Raw genomic sequence first — 18,245 nt, 5'->3', positions numbered from 1 at the left:
CACTTTCAGTGGGTTGGGGGAAGGGGGTCATGTGATCAGAGAGGGGGAGCTGTGCACACATTTTGTTGTGTGGCTTTAGTATTATTTATAGTGGATAAGTTGTTGTGCTGAAGGTCAGATATCAGTTCCCACCAGCCGAGCACAGCTTTTCAGTAAGAACACTGCAGGTACAGGAGTAGCAATCATTGGCAGGTTCTCTCATTGTGTGCGATGACTGCCCAGATGGGTGGGCAGTCCATTAAGGAACTATAACAAAATGGCGCTTTCAAAAAATAAAACCCAATGACAACAAAATTGTTTAGAATGCTTAATATTTTCCGAGTGTACTTAGAAGTGGCAAAATAGACTGGTCAGAATTCCTACAAGGAAGTCAGACATGTGTTGTACTAGTGCTGGTTAGTGGCCAGCTTTTATCAGACAAGATGTTTACTTTAACATGCTGAGGGGAAACCTTATTTGTTCCCTGGTTATGGCCCCCAGAAGGTCCGTGTTGAGGTTAGAGCCATATTTGGGCTTGTAGTGTGGGAAATGCTTCTCTTAGGGCAGGGGTCTCCAAGCTACGACCTGGTTCCCAAATCTGGAGATCCTGATAAGGATTCTGATATAAGGATACACGCTGATGGGGACTTTCATGTAAGGGGGAACTCGATAGAAAAATCTTATGAAATATGAGAGTTTCCATTAAAGGTTCCTCTCTTGCATCAGAGTCCCCTATACATGAAAGTTCCTTTACCCACCAGTCCTCTGATCTCAGATATTAAAGCTCACACAGAGTGGAGAAGCCATAACCACACGTTCTCTCTTCTCAGACATCCAAGCTTGTACCGAGGGGAGAAGGCATACCTACAAGTCCACTGTTCTCAGGCATCCAAGCTTTCATCAGGGCAAGAAGCCATACCTACAAGTCCTCTCCCCTCAGACATCCAAGCTCACATCCAATGGAGGCCATACCCCAAAGACCTCTTTTCTCAGATATCTAAGCCTGCACCAAGGGGACAAGCAATATCTACAAGTTCCCTTTTCTCAGTCATCCAAGCTCACACCAAGGAGAGAAGCCATACCCACAAGTGCTCTTTTCTCAGTCATCCAAACTCACACCAAGGGGAGAAGCCATACCCACAAGTCCTCTCTTCTCTGACATCAAAGCTCGCACAATGGGGAGAAGCCATATCCACCACTCCACCTATCTCAGACATCCAAGGTGGCACCAAGGGAAGAGGGCATATCCACAAGTCCTCTCTTCTCAGACATCCAAGCTCATACTGAGGGGAGAAGGCATACCCACAAGTCCTCTCTTCTCAGACATCCAAACTCACACTGAAGGGAGAGGCCATACCCACAAGTCTTCTTTTCTCAGACATCCAAGCACGCACCAAGGAGAGAAGCTATACCCACAAGTCCTCTCTTTTAGACATCCAAGCTCGCACAAAGGGCAGAAGCCATATCCACAAGTCTACCTATCTCAGACATCCAATCTCATACAGAGCGGAAAAAGCATACCCACAAGTTCACCTTTCTCAGACATCCAAGCTGGCACCAAGGGAAGAAGGCATACCCACAAGTCCTCTCTTCTCAGAGATCCAACTTTATACTGAGGGGAGAGGGCATACACACACATCCACTGTTCTCAGGCATCCAAGCTTCCATCAGGGGAAGAAGCCATACCTATAAGTCCTCTCCCCTCAGACATCCAAGCTTACACTGAAGGGAGAGGCCATACCAACAAGTCCTCATCTCTCAGACATCTAAGCTCACACCAAGGGGACAAGCCATACCCACAAGTCCTCTCTTCTCTGATATCGAAGCTTGCACAAAGGAGAGAAGCCATATCCACAAGTCCATTTATCTCAGACATCCAAGCTTGCACCAAGGGAGAAGCCATTCCCACAAGTCCTCTCTTTTCAGACATCTAAGCTCACACGATCTGGAGAAGCTATACCCACAAGTCCTCTCCACTCAGACATTCAAGCTCACACCAAGTGGAAAAGTCATATTTCTGTTCAGTATTTCTGGCAAAAGTTATCACTACTTAAAATGTGGTTGTTGTAAACCCCAATCATGGAATTTGAGCAAAGCACGTATATGTGTAGTGTTTACTTTTCTCTCTCCAAAGCTCTAAGTTTTCTCTCTGGTGCTTCATTCCACTGTTATCAGCATGATTCACTTCTGAGAAGTACCTCACCTCATGAGTTCACCTCTTCTTGACCAATAGTGAGATGTTCTCCATGGCAGTGCTCCTCGAACGGTCATATGTGGAATTTTAAGCATAGATAGTGATTCTTGAATTAAGCCTGAACAATAAAAAGCTCTATAAAACAGTTATGTGTAACAGAATCATTGAATATTTCTTTAAATACTAGAGATGGGCCGAACATACCCCCCCAGTTTAGTTTGCGCCAGAACTTTCGAACATCCCAAAAGTTCAGACCCAAACACCATTGAAGAATACCAAAAATCATAAGTCCCCATTTTGAAGACTTTTATGCAAGGTTTTGGGCATAAAAAGGGTTTGGGTACCAGAAAGAAAATTCTAAAAAAAATATTGTTTTTAAAGGAGCAGTGATTTTAATGATGTGAAAAAATAAAAAATGAAAAATTAATTTAAATATAGGGCCTGGGGGGTCCCCTTAGTCTGCCTGTAAAATGGCCCATCTGTTCCATGTATAGAACCTGCTGCAGCAAAACTGAAAAAGAAAAAATACATTTAAATTTATTTTCCTTGCAAGCTTTCTTTATTTAGTAAACACCGGCTTGGGGAGCAAGTCTGAATGATGAGGCCATATTTTAGTGCACTTGGAACAAGATTAGCGATTTTTGGCATAAATTATGGTGTCTCTTTGGCAGACTTTGGGTGAAAATAACAAAGTTGTGCTTCACAGTGAGCAAGCCTTATGTGAAGAAGCCAAATTATAGTACACTCAGGCCAAGATTAACAATTTTTGTTGAGATAAAGTCTGGTGTCTCCCTTGCAGACTTTGGATAGAAGTAACAGGTGCAGAAAATTTGGGCGTTGGTGGTGCCTTCCTTCACAACCATAACCTTCTAGATGTACTCTTGAAGAAAGCAAGAATTGGCCTTGCTGTAAAAAAAAATTATTTGATGCCCCTATCAAACTACTGCGTAAAAATTGGTCTTTAGGTGTTGGTGGTGCCCTCCCCCCATAACCTACTAGAGGTATTCTTGATGAAAGTGAGAATTAGCCTTGCTGTACAAAAAAATTAAATTTGATGCCCCTGTCAAACAGTTGTAGAAAAATTGGTCTTTGGGTGTTTATGGTGCCTTCGCACCATAACCCTATAGAGGTACTCTTGATGAAAGCAAGAATTGGCCTTGCTGTAAAAAGAAATTAAATTTGATGCCCCGGGAAAACAGTTGCGGAAAAATTGCTAACATAACTGCCAATTTGTTGTTTATCAGTGTTCTCCACTCTCTGTAGGCTCATGTTACTCCCTTCCTCTACCTCCAGAACCAACATCAGAATCAAGTAGTGTCTGCTCATCCTCAAGAAGCAAGTGGCTGATGCTGTGGTTAAATAATTCAGCTGATATCCTCCATGCATAATGCTGGGGCTATGGCAGGAGTAGCCGTGAACAAGGAGGCAGAATAAGCTGCTCTGGTAGCTGCATTGGACTGCACACTAGTGTCAGCCTGGGTCATAGAGGATGAGGATAGTTTAGTAAGCCAGTCCACCACCTCCTCTGCATGCTGACTGGATAGCATGGGCAACATCACTAAACAAAGACAAATGTGCCCTGCCTGAGGATAGACCATGTCCATCTTTGCCTGTGGACACAGAAGCTGCTGGCCCCCTCATAGTGGGATTTTATTCACTGAAAAGTGGTGTTTGGTACACTTTAAATTGAGGAATGATGCTGAAGGAAATGTAAAAACTATTAAAAAAAGTAAATAAAAACACCATGTATTACTCAGAGAAACAAAAAACAAAACAAAAACACACAGCAACCAAAAAAAGAAGAAAAAAAATGTATACAGCACTAAATGTTATGTAAAGCTGTGTTAAAGAGGAAGTAAACCCTGATGGATTTACTTCCTCTTTCATTCCCTGCAAAGGTAAAGCATAATGGACTACTATGCATCGCATAGTAGTCCATTATGTGTCACTTACCTGACACAGGAGTCAGCGAAGTCACAGCTGTCCCCTGTAGTCCGGTGCATCCATCTTCTCGGTGGGTCTCGCTGCTCCGCCGCTGTCATTCGGCGAAGCCGCGATGACGTCACTCCCGCGCATGCCCACGGGAGCCACCACTCGCGGCATATCACTGTTGACCACGGCGCGCTCAGTGCGCCTGCGCGCCGCTGCCTGTCTTTCGGCAAATATCTCCTAAACCGTGTAGGTTTAGGAGATATTTCTTGGACCTACAGGTAAGCCTTAATCTAGGCTTACCTGTAGGTCAAAGTCGGTTGTAAGGGTTTACAACCACTTTAAACACTACACTGCACCAACAGACTATACTATATTCACACTACACTATACTCACACTATATTCACACACTACACTAACACTCTACATTCAGAGTCACAATAAGTGAACACAATAACTCGCTATTAGCACTCCAACAACACATTGCAAAGGCTCCTTGAAAGGAGGAACCTTTTATATTGTGGGGTGGGGACTACGAGCACTGAGCCGTGATTGGACAAAGTGATCATCTCTTTGTCCAATTAGGGCTCTGACAGTGCTCTGTTCCCTAATTGGCAAAGCCTTGCACCTGACAGGCACTTTTCCCCACCCTGCATCCTCTGTTGCTGTACAGAAGGACCAGTGGAAGCTACCCGACATGGATGCTGAACCAGAGGGTGAGCCACAACCTTCAGACCCGTCCCTCCTGCAGCTGATTCCTCTACTGCTGCCATCTTTCAATAATTGAGGCTACCAAAACCTCTCTCATGGATCGGATTGATACCCTGGCTTTGGAGTTTGGCCTGATCCGAAAAGATCTTGACAAATTCTGGGGTCGCCTGACTACCGTGAAATCCTGGATCTCAGAGATGGAAAACACTGCTGCCTCCAATGCCCACACCCTCTCTGAGCTCCAACATGCTGTGAAGATCCTGATGGCCCACTCGGTATACATTGAGAACATATTCCGGTGCAATAATGTGAGGGTGTTGAGACTTCCAGAAGGGGCTGTGGGCTCCCATCCAAGCTTTGCAGAATCATTCTTCAAACAGCTACTCAGCCTGACACAGGTTTCCCCGGTATATCTGGTGGAGTGGGCACATTGGGGGCCAACTGGGCCTAGACCTACTGGGTCCCCTCCAAGGCCATTTTTACTCTGGTTCCCCAACTTCTGCGATTAGGACCTCATCCTCACAGGCAGTGGTGTCCCTAGGGGGGATGGGGGGTGCGGTCCACACCCTGGGTGACAAAATTTTTTTTTCAGCCGGAACACCCGACGCCATGTCCGTACCTTACCTGTGTTTTCCTCCTCCTCACTAATGCACTGCACTGCTGCACACTATGTCCTCTCCAGCTGCCACCCGATTGTACCTAAGACTGAGCTGGCCGCCCTGGCCCTGAGCTGGTTTGGTAATGGGTGGGGTTGGCGGATTACGATCGGGGTGTCCTCCCGAGCCCGAGGTGAGCTGCTGTGATGACAGGGGTAGAGAGGGTATGGCATGGTGTCCACCACCCAGTCAAACCTAAGCCGCTCAGAGCTGGTGTGATAACAGGGAGGACTGCTCGTGTCCAGCGCCCTGTGTGGGTCTGATCACGGTGGATATATATCTCAACTAGTTAATCGCCTAGCTTGCTGCCAGTCTGTTTCCCTCCCCATTGGCCACAGCAGAGCCAATCAGAAGAGACTAGGGTCTAGCAGAGCATCATGGGACATGTAGTCCCAGAAGATTTTTCAGCCCCAGTGTTGTCAGCAGGATCAGGCTACAGCCTCCAGCATGCACTCTGGTAGGGGAGAGAGAACCTGAAACCTGGTAAAAAGCTGGGAGTGAGTGGGACAGGAGACAAGAAAAAGAGAGAACTGTGCTTGGAGAAACCAAAGAGAGCCATGTTATACCCGCACCACCAGAGAGAGAGCCACACTGTAACCACACCACCAGAGAGAGCCACACTGCCCTGCACCACCGGAGAAAGATTGAGCCACTGCCAGGGTACACGGTCCTGCTACACTACTGATCAGAGCTGGCCTGGGCAACCCAGAGAGAGTGAACGTACAGCAAGAGCAGTTTCACTGGGTCTGCTAAGAGGGCTATTACTGTTCCTAGGGACTGAATCATTAGGAATCATTAGGAAGTGCCTAACCTGCTATCCACTAAGCCTAATACTGCCTATAGTACCTTATTGACCGTCACAACGTGCGGCAACAAACCTGAAAATAGGTTGGTGGGGGGGGTGACACCATTTTTTTCCGCACCAGGTGACACCAACCCTAGTGACGCCACTGCTCACAGAAGTCAGGAAGCAGCCCCAGCTAAAGTATGAGAACACCGTTCTCCACCTGTTGCCAGATTTCTCCCCTAAGTTACAGCGACATCGTCAATTCTTTGTGGATGTGCGGAAAAGACTTTGGAAGAATGACTTGAAATAGAGCATGCAGTACCCCAGCAAGTTGCGGGTGGAGTGTGACGACTCTACGGATCAGAATTATGAGAATATCTCAAATTGAAGGGAAAATCTCTTTAAGGCTAGGAGATCCATTTTATTAAATCCATAGATGTTAGCTCTATTGTAACATTACAATCCAAGGTCCCTTTTTTGACCGCTTTGCAAAAAAACTCTGCTCCTGGAAAAAAAAAAGCCCACATGAATTATTTGGAAGAAGCATTTGAATGAACCTGTCCATCTTCAGTATATGCGAGGAACCTTAGGGAGAAGATTGACCCTCAGAGTGAACTTCTGGGTCTGGTGGACCAAACTGTTGCTGGATTGAGGAAATGGGTAACCACTTGCAGACCGCCTCATTGCAAAAAATACTACGACAGGGCGGCCACTCTGCGCTGGATCATGTGCCTGATCCGACATTTCTGGGTAGAGGGCACGCGCCCATCGCCCCCTCTGTGCTATGATTCAGTACAGCACAAGTCAGTCAGCAGATCCCAGCCAAAGATTTATGGCCGGGACTTGCTGATCGGCTTAACGAATCACAGTACAGAGCCCACCGGACACAAATGATGACAGATCACTGTACCAGCTTGATGCTGGTACCACAGCAGATCACATGACATTTGTACACAATTAATGGCTTTGATTTATTCCATTCGTTGTGTACTATTGTGTTGATCACTGTAATTGGCCAATAGCAGCCCATCTGTACCATGTGATTAGCTGTGGTCAATCACTACTAATCACAACAATACACACTAAATGAATTAATTTCATTCAGTAAACATGGTTGGTTATACCAGTGATATTCAGTTATAAGCAATCGTGTGTAAAAAAAATAAAAAGTAAAAATAAAAAAAGAAATAAAAAATCCTGATCACCTCCCCCCAGAGTAGTATAATGTTACTATGGTAACACTGTATTACTCTGGTTACTGTATGTAAAAAAAAAATTGTAATAAAAAAATATTTTCAAAATTCTTTTCTTTTCTAAATTGTCACCACTCAGTTTGCCTGATCACCGCCACACCAGTTATATGATGACACCATACTGCACTGGTAACAGTATGTAAAAAATAAAACTTGTGAAAAAAAATAATATATATATTTTTTAATTTCTTAATTTTCCAAAAAATTATAATTAAGACATTTCAACCCCAACTATAGAACAGCCTAACTTGTAATCTCCCAATGTTTAATTTAGACAAACTAAAGCCGCGTACACACGATCAAACAATCCGGTGGAAAAGTCCGCCGGACTCAAGTCCGCCAGACAATCTGCCCGTGTGTGGGCTCCGGCTGACTTTTTTTTACCCAAAAGTCCGGCGGATAGTCTGATACGTGTGTACGCGGCATAAGCCAACTTTGTCTGTAACTGAGAAAGTGGTGGAGGGGACATGTCTGTATCATGATGCTTCTAGGAAATAATGTTCTGAGATGGAGACCATATCCCAATGGCACAGTGGTGTTGGGCGTGACTCCAATGGAGTAACCCTTTAAATTAGGCAACTTCTCAAATTTGCTTTAAGGGTCTGAATTTAGACATCACTTTGCATAGCCTTAGGCCGCGTACACACGGGCGGATTGTCTGGCCAACTAAGTTCGTCAGACAATCCGACAGACAGCCCGTTCAAAATTTGCATGAACGGACTTGACCACACACGATGAGCAGACAGTCCGCTGAAAGCTTGCGCGATGACGTGTACGGCACGTACGACGGGACGAAAAATTCGATGTCCAATACACTGCAATGCAACCTTCGCCGTGTAAATCCTTTCTGAGCATGCGCCAAACTTAGTCTTTCGAACTAGCCTACTCACGAGCGGACTGTCCGCTGAAACCAAGTTTGGACGGACTGTCTTACGGAAATTCCGTAAGACTTTGTTCGTCAGACAATCCGCTGAAAAAGTCCGCTGAAGCCCACACACGAGCGGATTGTCCGCTGAAACACTGTTCAGCGGACTAAGTTGGGCAGACAATCCGCCCGTGTGTACGTGGCCTTACAGAGGTTTTCTCCAAGCCATTCTTGTAGCAAGTCGATAAGTGCTATTGACAACAGAATTTCACCTGTGAGGTTGGCTCACACTGTTCAGTGATCCACCTCATACCTTCAGAGATGGTCAAAGTGAATTAAAAAAAAAGTAACCGACGCTCAAGTATTTAGACTTAATTTTGTCTGCAAGCCTGACCATCACTGGTTCTGGTGGACCCATAGCCCTCTAGGTTCCCTGGGCCCGGTGCAGCCTGAGCTGCTAACCGTAAGGTCGGATGCACCACATGATCTGTTCACAATACTGTGAAGCCAGCCAGCTGTGACTGAACTACTGGGGAAACCAAACGTATGCATAGAACACAACATAACTCCGTCATGAGCCAACATCTACTGCATCTGCTTGGCTTCCAACCCTGTGTGAGTTTTCCCATGTTTCTTAAGTTGAGACTTCTTTATGAACCTTCTGCCACATTCATTGCAAGAATATGGGTAGGCCCCAGTGTGGATAATCTCGTGCCTCAAAAAATTGGACTTGTCAGTGAAAAACTTCCCACAGATTGCGCATGAGTATGGCTTCTCCCCGGTATGAGTTCGAAGATGGTTGGCCAGGGTTGATGTCTGGATGAACCCCTTTCCGCACACCAAACAGGAAAAGGGCTTTTCCCCGGTGTGAATTTTTTGATGTCTAACGAGGTGGGACTTCCATATAAAACCTTTGCCGCACTCAGAGCAGGAAAACGGCTTCTCACCAGTGTGGCTCGTTTGGTGCCTCAGAAGGTAAGATTTTTGGGTGAAATGTTTGCCGCATTCAGCGCACTGAAAGAGTTTTTGGCCCAAGTGAGTCCTCTGGTGGTCAAGAAGACATTTTCTTCTCATAAAACACTCGCCACATTCGGAACACGGGTACTGCTTGTCCACTATGTGAGATCTCTGGTGTGAGATGAATTCTGCTCTCTTGGTAAACAGTTCATGGAAGCTCTGTGGGACTCCACCTCCCGTATCTTGGAAGTTGGGGCAGGCGTTAGGAAAAGTTCCCCCACATGCAGAGGGATCAGATGACAGATCTGCACTGCAAATCACAGGATGGAGAGCAGGGGTTAGGGTGCTTTCTGTAGAATCTGCTGCCACATCGTTATCTTCTATTTCACCATCTATTTCACCATCCCAAAAGGTATCCAGGTGCGGCTCTGCGTTAATATATAAAATGTATATATTAAAAGAAAAAAAAAATGCAATAATAATACAATTTTTATATATTATATATATACATGCCCCAGAGGGTTAAGGCAGTGCTGGAAAATAATAGTGGCCACACAAAATATTGACACTTTGGGCCCAATTTTGACATTTCTACTTAGGGGTGTACTCAAACCAGAGTCTGGCAGCAGATGTAGCAGATAGGGATCAAGAAGAATCATAGCCAGTAAACAAGGTAAAGGTCAGTAACACATGGCTGCATGTTTGGATCAAGTGGAAGTATAATCAATGAACAAACCAAAGGTCAAAAACAAGTGGTAGTGAAGATAGAGACATCAACAGAAGAATAAAAACAAAGCTATTGGCTGGAGTAGAGCATGACTTAAACATGAAGTTCATTGGAGGAGCAAGGACTTCAAGGGTTACTAGGAATAAGAAAGTAATACTGTCCAAAGGATCAGGAAGGGGGCTGTCCAACATCTCAGGTGGCACACTAAGAAGAGCTATTGCCAGATAAAAGAGAAGTCCTGGGTTCTGACACTGGTCCTACATATACAGTATCTCACAAAATTGAGTACACCCCTCACATTTCTGTAAATATTTTATTCTATCTTTTCATGTGACAACACTGAAGAAATTACACTTTGCTACAATGTAAAATAGTGAGTGTACAGCTTGTATAACAGTGTACATTTTCTGTCCCCTCGAAATAACTCAACACACAGCCATTAATGTCTAAACCATTGGCAACAAAAGTGAGTACACCCCTAAGTGTCCTCTTCCACTGCTCCATGACGACATCATGTTAGAGACCTTGCGCTCCTCCACCTTCTATTTGAGGATGCCCCACAGATTCTCAAAAGGGTTTAGGTCTGGAAACATGTTTGACCAGTCCCTCACCTTTACCCTCAGCTTCTTTAGCAAGGCAGTGGTCATCTTGTAAGTGTGGTCATCTCAAACAGAAGATGGAGGAGGACAAGGTCTCTATCATCCACCAGCTCTGTAATGTCTGTATGGAGGAGTGGAAGAGGACTCCAGTGACAACCTGTGAAGCTCTGGTGAACTCCATGCCCAAGAGGATTAAAGGCAGTGCTGGAAAATAATGGGGGCCACACGAAATATAGACACTTTGGGCCCAATTTGGACATTTTCACTTAGGGGTGTACTCACTTTTGTTGCCAGCGGTTTAGACATTAATGGCTGTGTGTTGAGTTATTTTGAGGGGACAGCAAATTTACACTGTTATGCAAGCTGTACACTCACTACTTTACATTGTAGCAAAGTGTCATTTCTTCAGTGTTGTCACATGAAAAGACAGAATAAAATATTTACAAAAATGTGAGGGGTGTACTCACTTTTGTGAGATATTGTGCGTGTGTGTGTGTGTGTGTGTGTGTGTGTGTGTGTGTGTGTGTGTGTATATATATATATATATATATATATATATATATATATATATATTCAAATATTAACATACAACTTCAGCCAACAGTGTAGGGAAGAGAAGGACTCCATGTCACGTTTTTTACTGATGTCCCAGTGCAGAAGGTTCTCCTCACCTCCTGTCTGGTGACAGAGACAGGAAGTGAGTGCACCTCTTGAACGGGGGCACACACAGAGTAGAAAAGGGTGAGAAAATATTTTAAAATGTATCCCGTGAACCTTGTAGCATACAATTCACTTTTAACTAATAAGTGCTGCTGTTCCCGAACCATAAAAGGCAAAGAAAACAAAAAAGGTATAGGTCAGGGGTGTCAAACTCAATTTCATTGTGCACCGCATCGGCATTATGGTTGCCATCTTCACCCCCCACTCCCCCTACATCAGATGTCAAGAGTCTACCCACCATCCCTTACATCACAATGCACCCTCCCTACCTTGTGCTTCTGCTGTGAAGAAGCTGTGGTCGGAGCTGGGAAGAATGTGCAGGGTCTGGAGGAGGACCAGAGAGGGCAAGAGTCACCTGTCAGAGTCTGCTGAATGCTGGGACCAGGGGAGGGGGAAAGACAACAGGGTGCTGCTGCTGCAGAGAGGCGCAGAATCTGTAGGAGGAGTTCTGTCCTCCTCCCTGCTGCTGACTGCCGAGGCGGGGCAGGGCAGAGATGAGTCTCTTCGTAGCTGCATGGAGAAGCGCAGGATCTGTAGGAGAAGTGCTGCTGACCGCTGAGTCGGCGGAGGGGGGCAGCTGCAGGAGGCGCTGCAGGATCTGGTGAATGAGTTTTGTCTAGCTGCTGAGACAATGTGGGGGCGGAAACAAGGGGGGAGCTGCAGCTGCAGGAGGGGTGCGAGAACTACAACAAATGGCCTGGCTGGCCAGATTTGGCCCATGGGCCTAGTCTTTGACACATGTGGTAAAGAGAATCCTCTATATCTTTTCTTTCTTGACCTTTCTTTTTTTTATTGGGGGGGGGGGGGGGGTAATCAGAACCTCTGTTTTTTTATTGGTTCCCCCAGGATATATCCTCATTTCCTGTATGGTCACCAGTACAGGAAATTAAGTAGAATCTCCCTAATTGGGACACACCTGGCAAAATAAAATAAAAAATGACAGGGGTTCTCACCCTTCCTCACTCTAGCCATAATAAAAATTATGTTTTGGTTGGGTTTAGGCTTTATGACTGAACTCCAAGATTAGCAAATATTGTCTAAATACAAGAGATGTGTATTCTTACTTGAATTGCTTGTGTGTGCAGTAATCAAGGTTGAAACTTTGTCCCTGTACGGGAGCTTCCTGTAATAAAGACCGCTCACTGCTGCTCTTTTCCCTTGTGTAGGGTGACTGGTCTTGTCTCCACCCCCTTCCTGTAGTAGGTGGACCTACTGGGCCCCTCCCACAGCTCTCTGTACAGGGGAGGTACAGCACAGTGACAATGCCAGGTTATATCTGGGTTTGCAAACACAATTGCTGCACACGGTAAAAAAAAAAGTATTTTTCATGAAAAGTTTTTGTGCCTGGATTTCAGCTTTGATCTTTCACCCCAGTGTGACAGGCACACTTTAAATACCATCATTATTGTCATTGTAGGTTCCCTTGAAATTGTGTGACCTCACTCACCTGTGTTGATCTCTGGGGGGATTCCCTTCTCCTTCTGCAGCTCACCGCCCCTCACATCTGTCTCTTCACCGTCCAAAGCTTCCACTTTACAAATAATTAGGTCTTCATCCTGCACTCAAAGAAAAACAAATAAAAATGTTTTTTATCACTTACCCACAGGGCACTTTTACCCCCTTTCTATCCAGGCCAATTTTCAGCTTTCAGCGCTGTCGCATTTTGAATGGTAATTTCTTGGTCATGCAACACTGTACCCATATGACATTTTTGTACTCAACACACAAATAGAGATTTCTTTTGGTGGTATTTAATCACCACTGTTTTTTTTTTGCTAAATTAACAACAAAAAAAAAACGAAATAAAATGTTTTTTCATAGTTTGTTACAACATTTTGTAAACAGGTAATTTTTCTCCATTACTGATGTGCACTGATAAGGCAGCACTAATGGGCACTGATGAGGCTGTGCTGATTAGGCTGCGCTGATGGGCAATGATGAAGTGGCGCTGATGAGGCGGCACTGATGAGACTGCACTAATGGGCACTGATGAGGCGGCACCGATGAGGCTGCACTGATGGGCACTGGTGAGGCTGCACTGATGAGACTGCACTAATGGGCACTGATGAGGCGGCACTGATGAGACTGCACTAATGGGCACTGATGGGCAATGATGAGGCGGCACTGATGAGACTGCACTAATGGGCACTGATGAGGCGGCACCGATGAGGCTGCACTGATGGGCACTGGTGAGGCTGCACTGATGAGACTGCACTAATGGGCACTGATGAGGCGGCACTGATGAGACTGCACTAATGGGCACTGATGGGCAATGATGAGGTGGCGCTGATGAGACTGCACTAATGGGCACTGATGGGCAATGATGAGGTGGCGCTGATGAGGCTGCACTAATGGGCACTGATGAGGCTGCACTAATGGGCAAATTGAGATTTATTTTGCCGGTATTCAATCACAACTGGGTTTTTTATTTTTTGCTAAATTAACAAAAGAAACAAAAAACACAGCAAAATAAAATGTTTTTTCATAGTTTGTTACAACATTTTGTAAACAGGTAATTTTTCTCCTTCACTGATGTGCACTGATGAGGTAGCAATAATGGGCACTGATGAGGCTGTACTGATGACGCTGCACTGATGGGCAATGATAAGGTGGAGCTGATGAGGCGGTGCTTATGAGGCGGCACTAATGGGCACTCATGAAGCGGCACTGATGAGGCTGCGATGATGGCCAATGATGAGGCGGCACTGATGGGGCGGCACTGATGAGACTGCACTGATAGGCAGCATCGAAAAGGCACTGATAGGCGACACAGATTGGCAGCACTGTTGGGACTGCACTGATAATCAGGACACTGATAATAAGTCCTTTTTACAGTTACTGTACTGTGTTACTGTCGGTTATTGTCTCTCCTTTTCCTCGCGCTGTCAGAGTGAGTGGCGTATCTGGACTTTGGAAAAGCATTTGACACAGTACCCCATAAACGTTTACTGTACATAATAAGGTCCGTTGGCATGGACCATAGGACGATTACATGGATTGAAAACTGGCTACAAGGGCGAGTTCAGAGGGTGGTGATAAATGAGGAGTACTCGGAATGGACTGGGGTGGGTAGTGGGGTTCTGTGCTGGGACCAATCCTATTTAATTTGTTCAGAGGGGATATGATTTCAATATACAAAAGCATACTGGTGACCCCACAATAGGGATAAAACTTTTTCGTGGAAGGAAGTTTAATAAGACACGTAACCACTCATTAAAATTAGAAAAAAAGAGGTTTAACCTTAGACTGCATAGAGGGTTCTTTACTGTAAGAGCGTCTCAGTGGGGGCATCGATAGTTTCAAAAAACTATTAGATAAGCACCTGAACGACCGCAACATACAGGGATATACAATGTAATTCTGACATATAATCACACACATAGGTTGGACTTGATGGTCTTTTTTCAACCTACTATGTAAAGGACTCATGCCGATAGCGGAGGAAGGAGGCAGAAGACAGAAATTACATTTAGTACTCTGGATTGAGACAAGAACATACTATAGAGGGACATGCTTTGTTCACAATTCATGTCTGAGGCATACAGCCACTTTAAGTATTTTAGACATTCATGGGTTGTTCAATTGCCCCACCCAACGTCGTCAAACTACATAATAGGTCACTATTGGAGTCATAGATGGGACAGAGGGCAGAATATTTTTTATTGCAAAGGATGGTGGCAAAATAAAGAGAGATGATTAAAGGGGACCTGTCAGAGCAGCTGTCACCTGATCCTCCTGAGGGATCTCCTGATCTTCCTGTGTGGAGTCCCAGGAATACAGAGGACGGGGACATCTCTCTGGGGGATTTCTGTTACTGGATCCATCTGTAGGAAAATCCTCCTCCTTACATTGCACATCAGTCTGTGAATACTTTGCTTCCATTTCTGTGATCTCAACTTTAACATGAATCGGATGTTCATCCTATGCAATACAACAGCTTTACTAATCAGGGTTCACCAGGCCTCTAGAGGGGTCATAAAGAATATCTGAACAGCTCTTACCTGATGGTCCTCTAGAATCTCCTGATCTTCCTGTGTGGAGTCCCAGGAATACAGAGGACGGGGACATCTCTCTAGAGAATTCCTGTTACTGGATCCATCTGTAGGAAACACACACACTGACTGAATACATTGTTTCTATGTCTTTATATCAGAGGATGTGTGTATATAGGCGGATCCTCAATACTCTTCTCTCCTTTACAGGTGTAGCACCCTCACTGTTGCTAGATTAGGTACATTTTGTTTGGCTCCCCTGCAGTCAGAGGAGAATGGGTTATTTTATTTTTTTTAGGAGGTTGTGCAGTGCTTCAAAGGGCTGTGGCTCTGTTACCTCCCCCTGCCTTCTGGAACTTTCTAGGTAGTTCCAGAATCTATGTGGGTGGAGGGACAGAGGCTGCAGCCTGAATATTTATAAAGTTCTCACCAATCCCTGGGGAGGTAAGATCCAGAAGGTGGGGAGGTGAGCCATAAATACTCAGAAGCCTGGCAGTCTGGGAGCAGAGCCTGGAGTCCAGTTGTCTGAAGGAGACCCCTGTGCTGGGGGGCTCTGCCCCTGGGGCAGGCAAAAAGACCGAGAGAGAGAGAGAGAGAGAGCAAGAAGTGGGAAGCCTTAAAGTGTTACTAAACCCAGGACCCCGCATTCACTATATCTGGTCTCCCACAGAACATGAATATGCAGTTATCTTAGTAAATATAAACTGCTAAATACCTTTTCTCATCAGCAGTATATAGCAGTCTTGTGACCTCTATCAATGTATGGTTAAAGCCTGTAGGATGAGTTTTCATTCTCCTCTTACTGTCCTTTGAGGCTGCATGACCCCTGACCCTCTGTCTGGACAGTGCTGATTGGCCCTGTTCTGATCACATGCACCCTCCCAAAAAAAAAAAAAAAAAAACCTCTAGCAATGGACATCAAACTGAGCATGTGCAGAATGCCTCCCTCGGGGCTCTGTAATTAAAGGAGATGGATTTGGGACATTAAAAGAAGGGGGAGTCAGAGGAGACAGGATCAAGCAGCCTTTTTACACAATATGGAGGATTAACCGCTTAGGTTCCGCAGTAAGTATAACAAGCATGCTTTACCGCATATGCAGACAGATTTTACTGTTATGGGTTTAGTAACACTTTACAACTTTATTCGGCCCAGTCTCAGACAGGTTTAGCTGCAGACAATAAGCAAAACCAGAATCTGTACAGCAGCTTTCTGGATTTTAGAAGCTACTTGAAAGGACTGAGTGAGTACATAGCAGCCACCACACCCAAAGCTATGGAGTACAAGACAGCCAAGAGTACCCCAATATCTCTAGCTTGGGTCAAGAGCAGTCAGGTGCTGCATTTGCAACTTTTATGTGTTTTTCTAGGTGCCCCATCACTCCCACTCATGTGCAGCTCAGTTCAGAGTTAGTTCATTGCAGCCAGAGAATTTAGAAGGTCCTCACTGTTTGGTTTAAAGTTCTGGGGATCTCGTGTATCCCTGATTCCCACCCAAGTTCAACGTTCTACAATATACCTTAAAACCCAAATCCTCTAGACTGATTACTGAGCTATTGAAGAGAGTGTGAATATCCCTTTTGCCTGGCTTAGGGTGCTGTGTGGTAGGAAAGGGCATGAAAACCAACGGCCCTTTTGGGGGTTAGCAATACACAAGAAATGAAAGTCTCCTCTCACCTGGTGATGTGAGGGGCGGCCTTGGGTCGTCCATCATGACGTCCTCGAAGAGATCCTTGTGTCCTTCTATATACTCCCACTCCTCCATGGAGAAATAGACAGTGACATCCTGACACCTTATAGGAACCTGACACACACAATGATACAGTCACCATCCAGACACATCCCTTGTCTGTTACCGGATAATATCCCAGAATTCCCGACACCGCTCACCTCTCCCGTCAACAGCTCAATGATCTTCTGGGTGACTTCCAGAATCTTCTTGTCGTTGTAGGACTCGGGTGTCAGGGAGGAAGTTGGAGGATCACTGTCATTTTTTTTTGGTCCATAATCCTAATGTAATGGGATAGGTATCATATATCGACATGGCTACCCGTCTGTTGAATGACCCTCCCAGAATCCTCCTCACCTTTCCGGTCAGCAGGTAGATGATCTCCAGGGTGAGGTTTAGGAGCCTTTCGGTCATGTGACTCAACTCCTTCTCCATCCCCAGCAATGAGATTCTACAGTGAAAAAAAAATACATAGGAAAAGTAATATATGAAACCTTGCAAGTGTCCCAGACCATAAAAAAAAGAAACAGTTTGGTAATTGGCTTCGCGGTAATGGAAACCAAACAGAGTCTGGTTCTTCTACAAGCGTAGGCTCTACAGATTTCTGGAAAAGGTCTACACAGCCAGGGCCCATTCCTTCCCTATCTGTAGAAACAACGGAAGAAGAAGTTTGCCAAATGCATGCGCTGTTCCTGGACCTGTTGTGTCCATTAGAAGAGGTTCCCACCATCCCTGTGTTGGGTTCCTTGGTTTACACATTTGCTGTACCGATTATGAGGGGTTCGCACCACCCCTGTGCTGAGTCTCTGGATCTGTACACCTGCTGTGCCCATTATGAGTGGTTCCCACCATTCTTGTGCTGAGTTCCTGGGTCTGTATAACCACTGTTCCCATTATGAGGGGTTCCCACCATTCCTGTGCTGACTTCCTGGGTCTGTATAACCACTGTTCCCATTATGAGGGGTTCCCACCATTCCTGTGCTGACTTCCTGGGTCTGTATAACCACTGTGCCCATTATGAGGGGTTCCCACCATCCCTGTGCTGAGTTCCTGGGTCTGTATAACCACTGTGCCCATTATGAGTGGTTCCCACCATGCCTGTGCTGAGTTCCTGGGTCTGTATAACCACTGTGCCCATTATGAGGGGTT

The 18,245-nt window shown here is 45.4% G+C and overlaps 1 protein-coding gene across 1 annotated transcript in view; it reads right to left on the bottom strand.

Moving 5' to 3' along the window:
- The window catches only part of LOC143957109 (uncharacterized), a 135,893-nt gene that overhangs the window by 116,307 nt on the left and 1,341 nt on the right, over nucleotides 1-18,245 (bottom strand). The window contains exons 2-6 of the mRNA XM_077467255.1: nucleotides 17,454-17,547; nucleotides 17,258-17,377; nucleotides 17,045-17,171; nucleotides 15,380-15,477; nucleotides 15,105-15,299 (exon numbers count right to left, since the gene is read on the bottom strand). Coding sequence (XP_077323381.1) covers nucleotides 15,105-15,299; nucleotides 15,380-15,477; nucleotides 17,045-17,171; nucleotides 17,258-17,377; nucleotides 17,454-17,531 — 618 coding nt within the window. The 5' untranslated portion in view covers nucleotides 17,532-17,547. The remainder of the gene's footprint in view (nucleotides 1-15,104; nucleotides 15,300-15,379; nucleotides 15,478-17,044; nucleotides 17,172-17,257; nucleotides 17,378-17,453; nucleotides 17,548-18,245) is intronic.

Source organism: Lithobates pipiens, unplaced genomic scaffold, assembly GCF_037356315.1.
Source record: "Lithobates pipiens isolate NorthernLeopardFrog02 unplaced genomic scaffold, aLitPip1_a1.2 Scaffold_51, whole genome shotgun sequence".
In the NCBI taxonomy this organism is placed as follows: Eukaryota; Metazoa; Chordata; class Amphibia; order Anura; family Ranidae; genus Lithobates; species Lithobates pipiens.
Note: the sequence above shows the minus strand (reverse complement) of the source record. Positions and strands in the feature narration are given on the sequence as shown.